The sequence below is a fragment of the Bufo bufo genome, chromosome 3 (assembly GCF_905171765.1).
Source record: "Bufo bufo chromosome 3, aBufBuf1.1, whole genome shotgun sequence".
Lineage (NCBI taxonomy): Eukaryota > Metazoa > Chordata > Amphibia > Anura > Bufonidae > Bufo > Bufo bufo.
Window position 1 is genome coordinate 265,248,040 of NC_053391.1, and position 17,257 is coordinate 265,265,296.

The 17,257-nt window shown below is 39.4% G+C and overlaps 1 protein-coding gene across 4 annotated transcripts in view; it reads left to right on the forward strand.

The window, feature by feature from the left end:
- MYO19 (myosin XIX) overlaps positions 1 to 17,257 on the forward strand; it is a 1,002,409-nt gene that overhangs the window by 868,415 nt on the left and 116,737 nt on the right. The window contains exon 19 of one of the 4 annotated variants that reach the window (XM_040424126.1): positions 16,657 to 16,774. The exons of the other annotated variants lie outside the window; for them this stretch is intronic. Within the exon in view, the coding sequence (XP_040280060.1) occupies positions 16,657 to 16,747 (91 nt within the window). The 3' untranslated portion in view covers positions 16,748 to 16,774. The remainder of the gene's footprint in view (positions 1 to 16,656; positions 16,775 to 17,257) is intronic. 4 annotated transcript variants of the gene reach the window in all.

Consider the following 17,257-nt stretch of genomic DNA (forward strand, 5'->3'; position numbering starts at 1 on the left):
GTCCGCAGACAATGGCAATCCCCAGCAAAAAATGCATACAATTGAGGATGCCGGGGGCGGACCGCATGCACCACAAGAACATCTTAAACAAAATGATACATTGTGCAGATGAAAAAATATACATACAAAAATCACTGCAAAAAATGCACCAAAATGATACGCAACTGACAATACTAGCTAATTTTTCAAGCCGATTTTAAAAGCTGAGAACTTCCAGTCAGGAACATATCGGAGCCCCTCATGCACCATGTCACGGTGTCTCAGCACGCATGGGGTCCTACCACTCAACTGCCCGTGGTGTTTGAACAGGGTCTGAATCAGTGCTAGAAATCAACTCACAGCCAGACTCTCACATGCCTCCATAGTTGTATCCCCAATGCACTGTGAGGTAGGATAAAGTTGTGAGCCGCACCCACAACAGACCATGTGACACAGAAGCTGCCAGGTGCAAAAGAATGTGGCCTAAACCGGTGAAAATGCTCCAAACCCAGACACTGTAGCGTGTCTACAACCGGGTGAGCAATTCCTCCGCATGCGGTCTGCAGATAACGGCATTCCCCAGCAAAAAATGCGTACAATGGAGGATGCTGGGGTGGACCGCATGCACCGCAAGAACATCTTACACAAAATGATACATTGTGCAAAGGAAAAAATATACATACACACCACGGGCAGTTGAGTGGTAGGACCCCATGCGTGCTGAGACACCATGATGTGGTGCATGAGGGTCTCCGATATGTTCCTGACTGGAAGATATAAGCATAGTTCTCAGCTTTTAACATCGGCCTGAGGAATTAGCTAGTATTGTCAGTTGCGTATCATTTTGTTGCATTTTTTGCAGTGAGTTTTTGGCGCCAGAAGATACATCATTGTCACTTCCAGTCCCGGAAGTGACATCACCATCAAAGAGACAAGATAATATAGACGAAGGAACAAAACACATAAATAATTGCATAAAGAGAATATACATTATATAGTGAGAACGCCAGTCCTATTAAGAAAACATAAAGTGAAAGGGAGAAGCAGAGAGTACTGTCCGTACTAGCGCAGGCAGGCAGTAGCCAGAGTTCCGGTTTGTGGAACGCATAGACCGTAAAGCATCTCTAGATGCGTTCCACATCGGACGATGTACGAGATTCCGGTGTGTGACCCGCAGAAACCAGAAGGGGCAGGGTTATCTAGAAGTTCCTGTAGGTGGAACGCTAATGGAAAAGAGGCTTGTATACTCCATAATTTGGAACGCAATAAAAAACTAAAGTTTCTACACCAGATGGAAGCAAATAGTTGTGAAATGGATATAGAATGAAATAGAACAAAGATAAAAAAAAAAATCCACCATTTTGCACATATAAATGACACAAGGAAAAAAAGGGGCTAATAAAAATTCTAATGAAAATTCATAAAATATAGTAATGAAGGGCAGGCACTCAATTTATGGGTTCATGAGAAAGTGAGATTTTATTTAGAGAACAATTTAAAATACTAAACATTCATAAAATTCATAAAACAATGATAATAACAGTCTTATAAAAATGGCAATAATTTTTTCCTCTGTTATATAGAAAGAGATGATTTTACTCACGGTTGTCTCCTAGTAAAATCATCTCTTTCTATATAACAGAGGAACCACTGGCCACACAAAAAACGTGACTGTACTTAAAGGGTGCGTTCATCTGCACCATTTAATAAAGGAGACATTGAGTTATTATTATCTCCAACAGCCACCATTATTAAATATCGGTGCCATTACATGCTGAGACTTTCTTATTGCACATATACTGTACGTTCTAAAGGATGAACTATTGCTAAAACCAATCAACAATCAACTACAGAGATTCCCTCTATTAACTGCTGTAAAAAACATTATTGTAACAAGCTGCTGCTACAAAACCATTCCAGTTGCTGCTACAAAATTATCTTTGTTACTGTGAACAAGTGCTGCTACTTAATTGCTGTTATAAAATTACCTAGGTGCTGCTATAAAAGTGACATAGGTATTGCGATCAACTGTTGAAAAATTATTGCCATTTTTATAAGACTGTTATCATTGTTTTATGAATTTTATGAATGTTTAGTATTTTAAATTGTTCTCTAAACAAAATCTCACTTTCTCATGAACCCATAAATTGAGTGCCTGCCCTTCATTACTATATTTTCTAAATTTAACATAATTGACAAGGGTGAGTCATATTGGGCAAGAGCACCTATTTCCAGAAAACCAGTGGAGAGCCGCCTTTCTGTTATATAACTTCTAATGAAAATTCATAAAAGGTGACGATTGGGTTAGAAAGTAGATGCCAAGACAATCTAAGTATAAATATAGTCTGGAAAAAGATAGGGATATAGAAAATAGATGATGATAAATAATGATAATAATGGGAATACATATACATATATATATATATATATATATATATATATATAAAAATAATAAATAGTCACCATATAAAAATATATAAATAATAATTAGGGATATGAAAGAAGAAGAAAAAAAATGAAATATATACGTTTATAGTAATAGGGATAAATATAAATAATATACCAAAAAAAATAGTAGTAATTAAAGATATGAACTATATATAAAAAAATATATATATATTTTTATAGTAATAGGGATAAGTATAAATATAAATAATATACCAAAAATTTGTGGTAATTATAAAAAAAAAGGAAATATATAATGGGGGAGACAATATACAGTCGTGGCCAAAAGTTTTGAGAATGACACAAATTTTAGTTTTCACAAAGTTTGCTGCTGAACTGCTTTTAGATCTTTGTTTCAGTTGTTTCTGTGATGTAGTGAAATATAATTACACGCACTTCATGCGTTTCAAAGGCTTTTATCGACAATTACATGACATTTATGCAAAGAGTCAGTATTTGCAGTGTTGGACCTCTGCAATTCGACTGGGCATGCTCTCAATCAACTTCTGGGCCAATTCCTGACTGATAGCAACCCATTCTTTCATAATTACTTCTTGGAGTTTGTCAGAATTAGTGGGTTTTTGTTTGTCCACCCGCCTCTTCAATCCTTGTCTTAATTGTTCTGTTCATTCTTTCCACAATGCCTGCAGATTGTGGGTGATACAATATATGGAACTGTTGTTGTACTCCTAGAATAGCACAAACTGTTTGCATGATTTTACCTGTAAAATGACTTCCTCTGTCAGAGGTAATCATTCTTGAGATCCCCAAGTACAAAACACATGATTCACCAATGCCCTTGCTGTAGACAGAGTATCATCTTTCCTGACAGTTAAACTTTCTACCCATTTTTGAAAATACATCCACCACCACTAATGCATACCTCAGTCCATGTTTACCTGTATGTAGAGGAACTATGTAGTCTATCTGCAATGTAGACCTAGGACCATCTGCAGGTGCAATTTGTAAAAGTGGAGGCTTTAGTCCTTTAGGTTGTGGGTTGACTTGAGCACAAATGAGACATGACTGAACAACATCTTGGACAGTCTTCTCCATTTTCTCCCAGTAAAATTTCTCTTTGAGAACTCCTACCAATTTTTCTTGACCCAGATGACCTAAACTCTTATGATTGTATTTGGTGAATTCAATTTGTAAGTGTTTTGAGACAACAGGACGCAATTCCCCCTTACAGTCTTGACACAAAACCCTGCTTTCACAAACAAAGGGAGGTTTTGGATCAACCTGAAAAGTAGCAATGGACAAATCCTTTGCTTGTTCTTCTGCAAAAGAAGGCAAATGCGTGTCTGTTTTCCTAACTGGTAAAACTTTCAAAGATTCAGTTTCTCCCTCCAACTCTCCTGTCATAGATGCTTCCTTAGCCAATGCATCTACAGTGTTGTTTCCAATAACTAGCTCATGTTTGCCTTTCTTATGTGCTGGAACTTTGACTATAGCATACCCATTTGGATTTTTAGTTGCTAACCTAAATACTTCCTTGAGTGTATCACTATGAACCAGGACCTTGTTAGAGGAATCTACAAAACCTCTTTTCTCCCACACTGGTAAATAGTCTGTCAGTGATCTCGCAACATATGTGCTGTCACTAAAATTAACCAAGGGACTCTTGTTTTCTTTCTCATCAATTGTCAGTACTGTCTTGACAGCTTCTAACTCTGCTCTCTGAGCTGAACAGTGTCCTGGCAGCTTGTGCTGAACTGCATATCCCCTCTCCTAAAAAGAGATGAATTTAGTTCACAAAATGTCTCTAAGCACTCATGCGCTTTCCCTTCATACTGCATTAGTTGAGGAAGGACATACTTGGCCTTGTGATCAATCTCAATGTGCTTTGACGACAAAGACAACAACCAATGTGCAAATCTTTGATGCGACACACCTGGGATGTTTTTCTCAAGGAGAAGTTTTAATGTAGAGTGAGGAGTCTGCAGAATGATTTTATTAAATCCAACTATGTGTTCTGTTGCCTTGACAGTGAAATTACAGTGAAATGACAGTGAAATGAACACCCACCAAATGTTTTGCACAAGTTTCAAACCCTTTTTCCAGAGGTGTGAGAAGCTCGGAGAAATAGCCCAAAATCCGCCATTTTCCCCCTTGCAACTGCAGGAGTACAGCTGACACAGCCGTGTCTGAGGTATGAGCCTGCAAAGCAAAAGGTGCCAGAAGCATAGCTGTTGACAATGCTGGAGAGTTTTGCATATTTCGCTTTAAAAGTTCAAATGCCTTTTGTTGTTCCTCTTCCCATTGTCCAAAAGAGTCATCATCATTATTTTTCAAGAGATCATATAGAGGCTTAGCTTTTTCTGCAAACCCTTCTATGAATTATCTGCAGACCCAAGAAATGTCTTAGAGTCTTGTGTGATGTTGGAATGGGAAGAGAAGCAATAGCTTCAATCATTTCTTAAAGAGACTGTCTCTTTCCTGGACTGATTAACACTCCAAGATATCTCACTTCAGTTTGCAACAGCTTGACTTTCTTGGTGTTCAATTTCAAACCTGCTTCGTGCAATAATGATTGCTAAGAGAGACAAATGCAACCCTCTATCCTCAGTGGCTAGAAGAATGTCATCAACATATTGCAACAGACAATCAGGTCTTCAAAATTTGGACAATACTTTTGCAACTGCCTGATGAAATATGCTAGGTGATAAATGAGCTCCTTGAGGCAATCTAAAAAATATATATTGCACAGTCATGAAAGAAAATGCAAACTTATATTGACAACTCTTTACAAGAGGAATTCTAAAAAACATTACTGATGTCTAAAACAGAGAAAAACTTTGCCTTAGCATTTAATCGTGCCATCATGTCATGACTATCTGCAACAATGGGTGCCACATTTGGGGTATACTTATTCAGCAGTCTTAGGTCCAATAACATTCGCTATGAACCATCAGGCTTCACGGTACTCCACAGGGGATTGTTCGTTACTGAATTAGCCTTTCTAATGACACCTTGATCAAGCAGTTCCTGTATGATTTTAGACATGGGGCCAATTGATTCAGGTGGAAATTTGTACTGCTTTTGAGTAGGAGGATCTCTCCCTTCCACATTCACAAGTACATCTTTGATTGTGCCCACTTTATTTCTGAATTGTGCCCACAAAGAAGGAGTACATTGTACAATTCCTTTTAAAATTACATCATCACCAGTATCTGGCCACAAATGTTCTGAAGAAACAACTTCTGTTAAGCAAACAGTCCCAACATGACTGTATTCAGTGGGATCAATGACTACAGGCTTCTCTAAAAAAAATCCATCAACATCTTTCCAGATCACCTTATTTCCTAAGGCAATGACCCAACCCCATTTTTTCATTATGTCTGTTCCTATGATGTTTTCAGAGTTAGTACTATGCCAAATGTCAATTATATTTTTTAGATAGCCAGGTATTTACAAACCAACATTCTGAGCTAAAGTCGCTTTAGTGCCACTCTTCCCACTCTTCCCACTAAAACCAACAATTGTACATACAGGTGCGTTTGGAGTTAGAGGCAAATCCTGATTAGTCATGCTTAATTGAACTCCTGTGTCAATGAGAAATGTAACCTCTTTGCCCTGTAAGGATCCCCTTACAAATGGTGCCACACTCATCCAATGAAACTGGAACTACTAGTTCCAAAGGATGAGGGGTCATAGTTTGTTCTAGTCTCGGGTAAGGTAACAAACCAGTTGTCTCCTCTATCTTATCACCATAAGATTTCCCCTTGTACATTGTGTTATTCAATGTTAAAGAGGACCTTTCACCAAAAAAATCATTGTTCAATTATCACACTACCTTATAGTGCTGCTGCCAGTGATGCCCAGACACCTTTTCTTTTTTCAAATGGACCCCCCGTTCCCCCCCGCTGCGCTCCCCGTTGGTTTCGGCGCCTCATATGCAAATGAGGCGTCTACGTTATAGTAGGCGTCGATCTCTTAGGTATGCTGGGCTGTCTTCACTTCTCCCTGGTTGCGAGCGCATCCAGTCGCAGCGCTCGGCTCTTAGCCAGGGAGAAGGAGCTCAAGTTCTCGCGAGAACCGCGAGAACTTGAGCTTGCAGAATTCCGGAGCCGGCGCCATCTTGGAGTCCCCAGCGCAGAAGACGACGGCAGCGACAGCAGCATCAGTATCAGTATCCTGCAGGTAAGTGTCAAAATCACCCCTAGACCAACGAGCATGATGACTCTAATGTGATATTCCTCTCAGGCCACGAGCATGCAAGGGGGTAGTAGTACCTACCCCCTCAGTGCCCCCCTCCCCCTAAGGCAATGAGCATGACTGGGGGTAGTAGTACCTACACCCTCAGTGCCCCCCCCCTGAGGCAACGAGCATGACTGGGGGTAGTAGTACCTACCCCCTCAGTACCCCCCTCCCCCTAAGGCAACGAGCATGACTGGGGGTAGTAGTATCTACCCCCTCTGTGCCCCCCTCCCCCTAAGGCAACAAACATGACTGGGGGTAGTTGTACCTACCCCCTCAGTGCCCCCTCCCCTGAGGCAACGAGCATGACTGGGGGTAGTAGTACCTACCCCCTCAGTGCCCCCCTCCCCTAGGCAATGAGCATGACTGGGGGTAGTAGTACCTACCCCCTCAGTGCCCCCCTCCCCCTAAGGCAACGAGCATGACTGGGGGTAGTAGTACCTACCCCCTCAGTGCCCCCCTCCCCCTAAGGCAACGAGCAAGACTGGGGGTAGTAGTACCTACCCCCTCAGTGCCACCCTCCCCCTAAGGCAACGAGCATGACTGGGGGTAGTATTACCTACCCCCTCAGTGCCCCCCTCCCCTGAGGGGACGAATATGAAGGGACGAGACACGTTGTCCACTGTGGCAATAATACTTTTGCCATTTATACTATCTCTCCTTACTCAAGGCTAAATAACTATTCATTTTTCACCAAATAAGTTGTCACTGTGTCTAAACATCTGTATTTATATAGTAAAGTAATGATTTTTCATGACGCATTGAAACTTTTTTTATTTTTTATGTTTTGCAGATAAGAGATTGGACGTCATTCAGTTCTCTTCTGCAAACTGGAAAGTAAAGTGGAAACTAGCATGAGCTGGGGAGTCATTATTTCAATAAAGTGGTTCCAAACATGGCTATTTGTAATCGTGCTATTCTATACTTGCAGTGGTAGTAATGGTTACCTCTGCACTGAGGCTCCCATCACTATGACAGGGTCTTATTGTCGGCCAGCTTGTTTTGGATTGTGAAAACTGTGCCGACAGTAAAACCCAAATCAATTACCCCGGTACCCAAAGCCCCAGGGGTGCCGGGAAGAGCCGGGGTGCCGTCAAGCGTGAAATCATCTGATGTGATGGTTTATCTCTTGGGGCGGCTGCGGGCTGCTATTACTAGGCTGAGAAGGAGCCAAAAACCATGGACCTTCTCACCCTGATAATGGCAGCTCCCAGCTGTTGGTTTACCTTTGGCTGGTTATGATATTTTACGGGGGACCCCACGCCTTTTTTTTTGGGCATTTAGGTTTAAAAAAGGCACTGAGGCCAACCGTGTTATCATAATCAGCCACGGATCAACCAAACGTGGATAATACCGTACATTGTTTTCTACTATAAGGCGAGCTTGTTGGCCAACTGGCTTATGGAGGATTGTTTGTACTCCGGCTCTCGTTGGGTTCTTCTCAGCCAGATGTGAAAAACTGCCAGTAATACTCCCTTTGCCTACTATTACGTTACAGCTGCTTCCGTTTCTAATATTGCAAGTAATTTTTCCATATACAAACAAGCCATGTTTGACTACAAGTACTTTATTGAAATATATGCTACACTAATACAGCCGTCTCATTTTTATATCTATTTCCATTTGGTTCTATGCTAATTAGATACGAAACAATCCAAGTATTGTGTAGAAAACGCACTGATGTCAACTGTCATATGACCCTACTGATCCACCATGCATGCAGTTACTAAATTCTAGTGGTCACACTCAACAACCGGCAGTGCGGGGTGAGAGGCCACTGGACGAAAAAGTATGACTTGCTTTACTTTTTGTCCAGCGGCCTATCGCCCGGCACTGCCATGCTGCGCCGCTGCTCCCCCACCGTCAACATTATAGTCAATGGGGACGAAGTGGCGGTCCGGTGAAACAAAAAATTTTACAAGAGTTCTGGAATTCAGATAAAATATAACAGATAATAACGTAGTTAATTACAGAGCATAATAATTAGACAATTTTTTTTCTAGTTTTGACTTGGCTATAAAACTAGAAATTTACATAAACATATATACACTCACCTAAAGAATTATTAGGAACACCTGTTCTATTTCTCATTAATGCAATTATCTAGTCAACCAATCACATGGCAGTTGCTTCAATGCATTTAGGGGGGTGGTCCTGGTCAAGACAATCTCCTGAACTCCAAACTGAATGTCAGAATGGGAAAGAAAGGTGATTTAAGCAATTTTGAGCGTGGCATGGTTGTTGGTGCCAGACGGGCCGGTCTGAGTATTTCACAATCTGCTCAGTTACTGGGATTTTCACGCACAACCATTTCTAGGGTTTACAAAGAATGGTGTGAAAAGGGAAAAAACATCCAGTATGCGGCAGTCCTGTGGGCAAAAATGCCTTGTGGATTCTAGAGGTCAGAGGAGAATGAGCCGACTGATTCAAGCAGATAGAAGAGCAACGTTGACTGAAATAACCACTCGTTACAACCGACGTATGCAGCAAAGCATTTATGAAGCCACAACACGCACAACCTTGAGGCAGATGGGCTACAACAGCAGAAGACCCCACCGGGTACCACTCATCTCCATTACAAATAGGAAAAAGAGGCTACAATTTGCACGAGCTCACTAAAATTGGACTGTTGAAGACTGGAAAAATGTTGTCTGGTCTGATGAGTCTCGATTTCTGTTGAGACATTCAAATGGTAGAGTCCGAATTTGGCGTAAACAGAATGAGAACATGTATCCATCCTCTGATGGCTACTTCCAGGAGGATAATGCACCATGTCACAAAGCTCGAATCATTTCAAATTGGTTTCTTGAACATGACAATGAGTTCACTGTACTAAAATGGCCCCCACAGTCACCAGATCTCAACCCAATAGAGCATCTTTGGGATGTGGTGGAACGGGAGCTTCGTGCCCTGGATGTGCATCTCTCAAATCTCCATCAACTGCAAGATGCTATCCTATCAATATGGGCCAACATTTCTAAAGAATGCTATCAGCACCCTGTTGAATCAATGCCACGTAGAATTAAGGCAGTTCTGAAGGCAAAAGGGGGTCCAACACCTTATTAGTATGGTGTTCCTAATAATTCTTTAGGTGAGTGTACATTTTAGGAACAATTTTACAATAGTATAACAGCCAATGACTTTGGTCAATACAGAGCATAATATTATTACCATGTTTTTTACTTTACTTGGCTAAAAAACTTAAACATTACAAAAAAAAAAAAATTATGAAAATATTTACATAACTTCAAGATTTGTCACAGACAATCAAAAAGACAATGACTTATGTTGACACAGAGCATACAATTTTTGTAGTGTGTTGACTTGGCTAGAAACACTGTGCTCTCTGATGAGTTATATACGTCGCTGTGTTCTGTCCCGTCAAGGCAAGCCAGGGCATTTCCATCTTCTCCGCTTGTGTACAAAGGTAATTGTTAGTCATCAAAATTATGTTCAAAACACTGCCTGTTAAAAGAAAAAGTCAAAGAACCAAGCCGGAAAACATTTTCTATTTTCATGCACCTACCGTAGAGCCACATGGAAAAAAATATATCACACCACAAGTCTAAAGCGATGATCTCCTCCACTCAGTCAATTGACCTGCAACAAAAAAGGAAAGTGGTTTGAAAAATGAATAACACCAATTAGGAATCCGTACAGTGGGATATGTCCACGTTACTCCTTTCTTACCGCTTGTAAAATCGGCGATGTCCCGTCCAGGAAAGACAGGGGGTCTTCCTCCTTCTTCTCCGCCTGTTCACAAAGGTAATTGTTAGTCAGCCCAAAAGACACACACTGTAACGGGAAAACTTTTCCTCTTTGCATCCACCTACCGTAGAGTTGATTGGAACAATCGCACGTCACGGCTGGAGAGATTTCCTCCTGAACACACAGTCAATCCACCTGTAACAAAAAAGGAAAGTGTTTTGAAAAAATGAATAACACCAATTAGGAATCCGTACAGTTTGATATGTCCACGTTACTCCTTTCTTACCGCTTGTACAATCGGCGATGTCCCGTCCAGGAAAGACAGGGGGTCTTCCTCCTTCTTCCCTGCCTGTTCACAAAGGTAATTGTTAGTCAGCCCAAAAGACACACACTGTAATGGGAAAACTTTTCCTCTTTGCATCCACCTACCGTAGAGTTGATTGGAACAACCGCACGCCATGGCTGGAGAGATGTTCTCAAACCAGGAAATATAAAAACTTTGAATCTGCAAACATTATATCACTTACAAAAAAGTTAGGCTTCTCATAAACCAAAACCAGTAACCAATCAAAAATAGAAAAGTAACGGAAAAGCAACAATCGATATTGGATGGAACTGAAAACTAAAATTTTTGTTTATCAGGATAGCTGACCAGTCAATAATTATTACAAACCGAGACCAATGTTGACGTAGAACAACTTATTTTTTAGGCCGCTCAACATTTGCAATGTTGGGTGGAAGATCTGGTGTCTGACTATTCCATTCTGATGTGAGGTCTCCTAAAGCTATTTGTAAACAGTCGGCTAAAATTTTCTCAACATGTTCTATACTCATTGGTTCATAAACGTTTTTCACCGTCCAGCGTTTTTTCCCCTTCGGAAGAATTAATTTTGTTTGTTTTGTACCAATGGAGCTGAGACAGATGTTGGGAGTTTAACAACTGCTTGTTCTCTTCCCAGATTATTATTATGTGCTAAAATAGCAAGTTTTGTTCTAGCTTCCATGCCATCAATTCCAAAATTTATTCTTTTAGTACAAAACTTTAGTACTAAGCTGTGGAAGGCTTCAAGTGGTCCGGTGTGGCAATTTCTGATCAAGTGTGGAACATCGCTCAAGAATTGTTGATTTTGTACGATCTCCTCCAGTCTACGAAAAGCGGTACTCTCCTTTTTTAGCCATAATACTGAAGGGTTTTCATTTAATTCTTCATGGGAGCATTTTTTGTAGTGTTCTCCATTTTCCCACTCGTGCATGTCTAGTATGTGATAGAGAACAGAATTCCAACGTTCCCTGAAGAAAACATGTTTTTACACTCCACCAGAAATGGTTCACTATCTTATCGATCCAAGGTTTCAGTTCCTTTCCAGCTCTTCCGTTACTTGCCTTTAACAAAAAAAATTTATAGACTTTGCGTAATGCCAAATGTCAAACTGATGGTATATGTCAGTGTACAACTCGCGCATCAACTTTTGGATACTGACATATCGATCAGAGACAGACACATATGTCAAAGCTGTTGTTAATTAATCTTTCCATAACTGTTTTAAAACCAAACTTCTCCATAACAACTGAAGAACTGCACTGGCTTCGATGCACAACTTCAAAATCAAAAAAAAATTCTGTATACAGGTCCATAACTGTGTATGTACAATATTTGGCAGAGTGGCCAGGGCTATCACATTGACCATCTCCAGCTATACACATGGGAAAAGAATGCATTTCTTCATGTACTTTTCTCTTTTCTTTCAGCCAAACAATATCAATTGCAGGGAAAATAAATTTGGTTTGATAACGGTAAAAACTTGTCTCTGAAAATGCGGTTAAACCAAAAATGTTAAAAAACTCGTTGACCTTTTGAATATTTAGTCCACTGCACAATATTGAAGCAGCTAAAAGAACATTGCCACTCCAAAAACGACCAAGTTTAGGCTGGGTACTCCATAATAAAGACGAGTGCCCCCTCCTACAACTACCGCAAATTGTCAAAGCACTTCCCTGTCTTTGTTTAGAAAACGAACATATGGTTAGATTACAACCGTATGTATACTGACATTTCACCTGACGTAGAAGTGCATCAAGGAAACTTTTGCTAACTATAAATTTAGCATCGCTCACCATGTCTTCAACGGTTAGTTCAGGGATTGAATTATCATGGTCAGTTTCAAAAACTGACTGTAATGAAATCAAATCAGATGAGCAGTGGCTTATCATCAAAGGGTCATACGAGTTATCCCTTGAATCCAGACCTTCACCTACATCAGCTTCAGCATGAATGACAATATTGCTGAACTCCTGAATTTCTCCAGTTAATGGAAAAATTCCACTAACCACATCATCATCACAGTTACCAACATCTTTAGGTTGCAACAAAATTTTGTCTTTTTTCATAGTAATAGGAGACAGCAGGCTAACAAAAGGAATGCTACTTTGATTTAGATTTGTTGAAGCTTTTGGTAAAGGAGTAGATTCAGTTACAATATGAGTAAGTTGTCTTAGAGGGGATTCTTGTTCCACAAGGACCACGTTTGATTCTCGAGTAATAATTATTGAATTTGTTAAATCATAATCAGTCGAAGCATCACTGAATTGTGTAGTTGGAATTTCAAAAGTCTTTGTTACTTGTTGATTTTCCACGCAAGAAACAAATTCAGTCTGCCCGCTTGACTCGGGATTTAAAGATGATTCTGAGGACACAACTATATTATCAAACTGTTGCCCACTCAGATTTTGAAATTTAGTTTTTTTGATTCTTTTTCTTTTTTTCAAATTGTTTAGCACTTTCCTTTCCGAATCCAATAAATTTTCAAATATGGTTGGATTCGAAATTGGACGAACTACACGGCCGCTAGCATTGACAATGAAACTCTCTTCTGTGAAATGTAGAGAACACAGTTTATATTTATTATAATTTTTCTTTTTGCATGTAATAATGTCTTCGGCTATACAATTTAATTCCTCTCCCCCCAAAGGAATTAATATTTACAACAATTCCATTATTCTTTCCCTACTGTTGGGAAAGCAGTGCAATTTAATTTTGTGGCCGTTGTGGAGACGTCCTGCAACAAAAAAACTGTTCTAGATCCAACAAGTGGATAGCATCTTCAAAATTCCTCATGGAAAAAAAAAGACAAAATTAATAAATACATATTGTATGGATAGAAATGGTAAAGAAAAATTTAACTTACCATTTTTTTTTATAAAAAATAACTAACTTTGTAACGTAGAACCGAAGATCTAGTAGACAACTTATTCCAACATGGAATATTTTTGGGGAACACCAAAAAAAGATTAATCTTCTGTCTTCGTCCATTGTTGAAGCTTTGAAGGAAACTTCTGTATTTATTACTTACTATAAATGTTTTTCAAACGTATAAACACAAAAACGTTTAATCGTTGAACTTGAAAATAACCCATTTAAAACATTGATTTGGGTTTTGAACTCCATAACTTCACGCAAGATGATTCTTCTTCCAGCGATGAACGTTGTATTTTAACTTACCTGTATGGTAGGTACCTACAAATCCTTGCCACAGAAACCACTATAACAAACAAAAGTAATCAAGTTATAATTAAAAAAATTGTAAATAACTTTATTCATTTTTCACTAAATAAGTTGTCACTGTGTCTATTTATTTGTTAAAAAATATTTGACTTAAAAAAAGAATTAATAAGTACCTGTTTGATATGGTTTTATATTGTAAACGAACTCGGTCACACAAAGATATGTTTGATATCCTAAAATTAATGATATAATATATTTTTAAAAATACTGTTACAGGCCATCCCGGTTTGGGATTGAATACAATTTTGAATACTAAGAAACATTTGACACTTCAAAAAATTTAATTTATACATATTCATTTTGATGGTTGTAATATTATGATTACCAGGTTGTTGAGTGTGGCCACTAGAATTTAGTGTCTGCAAGCGTGGTTGATACGTATATTCTCCCACCATTGTAAAATGAGTTGTTTTTTTCAATTTTGGTTATATGTACTACTAAACCTACCATAGTCTTCTATCCACTGTCCCCCATAAAAACAGCAATAGGGTCTATTTTGGTTATTACAGACATATGACAGTTGACATCAGTGCGTTTTCTACACAATACTTGGATTGTTTCTTATCTAATTAGCATAGAACCGAATGGAAATAGATATAAAAATGAGACGGCTGTATTAGTGTAGCATATATTTCAATAAAGTGGTTGTAGTCAAACATGGCTTGTTTGTATATGGAAAAATTACTTGCAATATTAGAAACGGAAACAGCTGTTACGTAATAGTAGGCAAAGGGAGTATTACTGGCAGTTTTTCACATCTGGCTGAGAAGAACCCAACGAGAGACGGAGTACAAACAATCCTCCATAAGCCAGTTGGCCAACAAGCTCGCCAGTTGTCACAATCCAAAACAAGCTGGCCGACAATAAGACCCTGTCATAGTGATGGGAGCCTCAGTACAGAGGTAACCATTACTACCACTGCAAGTATAGAATAGCACGAGTACAAATAGCCATGTTTGGAACCACTTTATTGAAATAATGACTCCCCAGCTCATGCCCTCGTCAACCATTTTAATAAGTAGTTTCCACTTTACTTTTCAGTTCTCTTCTGCAAACTGGATGACGTCCAATCTCTTATCTGCAAAACATAAAAAAATAAAAAAAGTTTCAATGCGTCATGAAAAATTACTTTACTATATAAATACAGATTTTTAAACACAGTGACAACTTTTTTGGTGAAAAATGAATAAAGTTATTTAGCCCTGAGTAAGGAGAGATAGTATAAATGGCAACAGTAATATTGCCACAGTGGACAATGTGTCTCGTCCCTTCATATTCGTCCCTCGGGGGAGGGGGGCACTGAGGGGGTAGGTACTACTACCCCCAGTCATGCTCGTTGCCTTAAGGGGAGGGTGGCACTGAGGGGGTAGGTACTACTACCTCCAGTCATGCTCGTTGCCTAGGGGAGGGGGGCACTGAGGGGGTAGGTACTACTACCCCAGCCATGCTCGTTGCCTTAGGGGGAGGGGGGCACTGAGGGGGTAGGTACTACTACCCCCAGTCATGCTCGTTGCCTTAGGGGGAGGGGAGCACTGAGGGGGTAGGTACTACTACCCCTCTGCATGCTCGTTGCCTGAGGGGAATATCACATTAGAGGCATCATGCTCTTTGGTCTAGGGGTGCTTTTGACACTTACCTGCAGGATTACCTCGCGAGAACTTGAGCTCCTTCTCCCTGGCTAAGAGCCGAGCGCTGCGATTGGATGCGCTTGCAGCCAGGGAGAAGTGAAGATAGCCCATCATACCTAAGAGATCGACGCCTACTATAACTTAGATGCCTCATTTGCATATGAGGCGCCGAAACTAACGGGGAGCGCAACGGGCGAACGGGGGGTCCATTTGAAAAAAGAAAAGGTGTCTGGGCGTCACTGGCAGCAGCACTAGAAGGTAGTGTGATAATTGAACAATGATTTTTTTGGAGAAAGGTCCTCTTTAATTCTCTAATTTGTCTTATTAAAGGTGCATATGGTGATTGTGACTGATACTGCTCTGGAGGAGGAGCTGTTAGCACAAAACCATTTTATTTTCCTGAATTTTGTGTCTCACTAAAGAATTTCCTACATTGCCATTTTAAATGTCCTATTTTCCCACAATGAAAACAAGTAACTTGTCCTCTGTGAAATTACACCTTTCCTTTCTGTTTGGAATATTCTCCTTTCATGGTAGGGTTTGATTTAAGATGATTTTCATCCTTTTTTTGGACACCAACAACTTTGGCCTTAATACTACTTTTTTTCATCGATCTCCTAATCTGATCAATAAATGTTGCTGCCTCTTGTAAACTAAGCTTTCCTAATGCTAACTCCCTGGAGACTGGATCAAGGTATTTACATCGTTTGACAATTGACTTTATCATTGAAGTGGATTCAGAATCATCCTCCATTTCCATGACCATTCTATAAGCCTGTTCAAATTTTATTAAGAATGCAAATAGTTTGTCCTGTAAAGTTGGCTTTAACATGTGAAGGATTTCAAATGTAGAAGTAGATTCTCCAGTAGTAAATAAAAGTAGTTGCCTCGATCGATGGGGAACTATGTATTATTTCACGCTCATCATTTGTTTTTGGGTTGATCTCTAATCTCCTTGCCATATGTGAAGGAAGCCATAATTTAAATACTTTGTTTTTCTGTTCATTATTAAGGTTAAACTTAGCAGTATTAGATTCAAAGATATGTGCATTGTGAAATGCATCCATCTTATCATTATAAGCTGGGATATATTTAGTAATTTTTATTAACTGATCATGTTTTTTTTTTATTTAGTTTGGCGGCCCTATTATGTAATTTCCTCCTCTTGACTTCCTCAGCCTCTATGTCTTCATCTACATCAGCTGGACTAGTGTCTGGAACGTAGGACGCACCCATATCTTTGCCACTTTTTGTAAGAATCGAAACTTTTTTCATACTGTGGCGAAATTTTGATATTAGTTGTGTCCTAGTTTCCATCTGATCTTCCAGATCTTCTATGTGTTGTGCCAAAATGGGACAATTTGATCAATCATTAAAATCAACCTCCTCTAAATGTTCCTGTGTGTCAGTATTATGTGTATCTTTATTATTCACACATATACTATGTGTCTGAATCTGTGGCTGCCTGTCTTCAAGAACTAATGTATTGAATATTTTGACCATATGTAACACATTTTGGAACTTCTAATGTAATTTATCTATACACAACAACGTTTTATCAATTCTTTTGTTCTCCTCTTCACATTGACTATATAAACTTGCCCATAATTGTGCATTAGTATGACTACTCACAACTCTAAACTCCAATTTACTTTTATCAGAATAAGAATCATGAAATTCCATTACTTACTCAGTTACAATGTCCTCGATGTCCCCTTCACGTCTTGTTCCACAG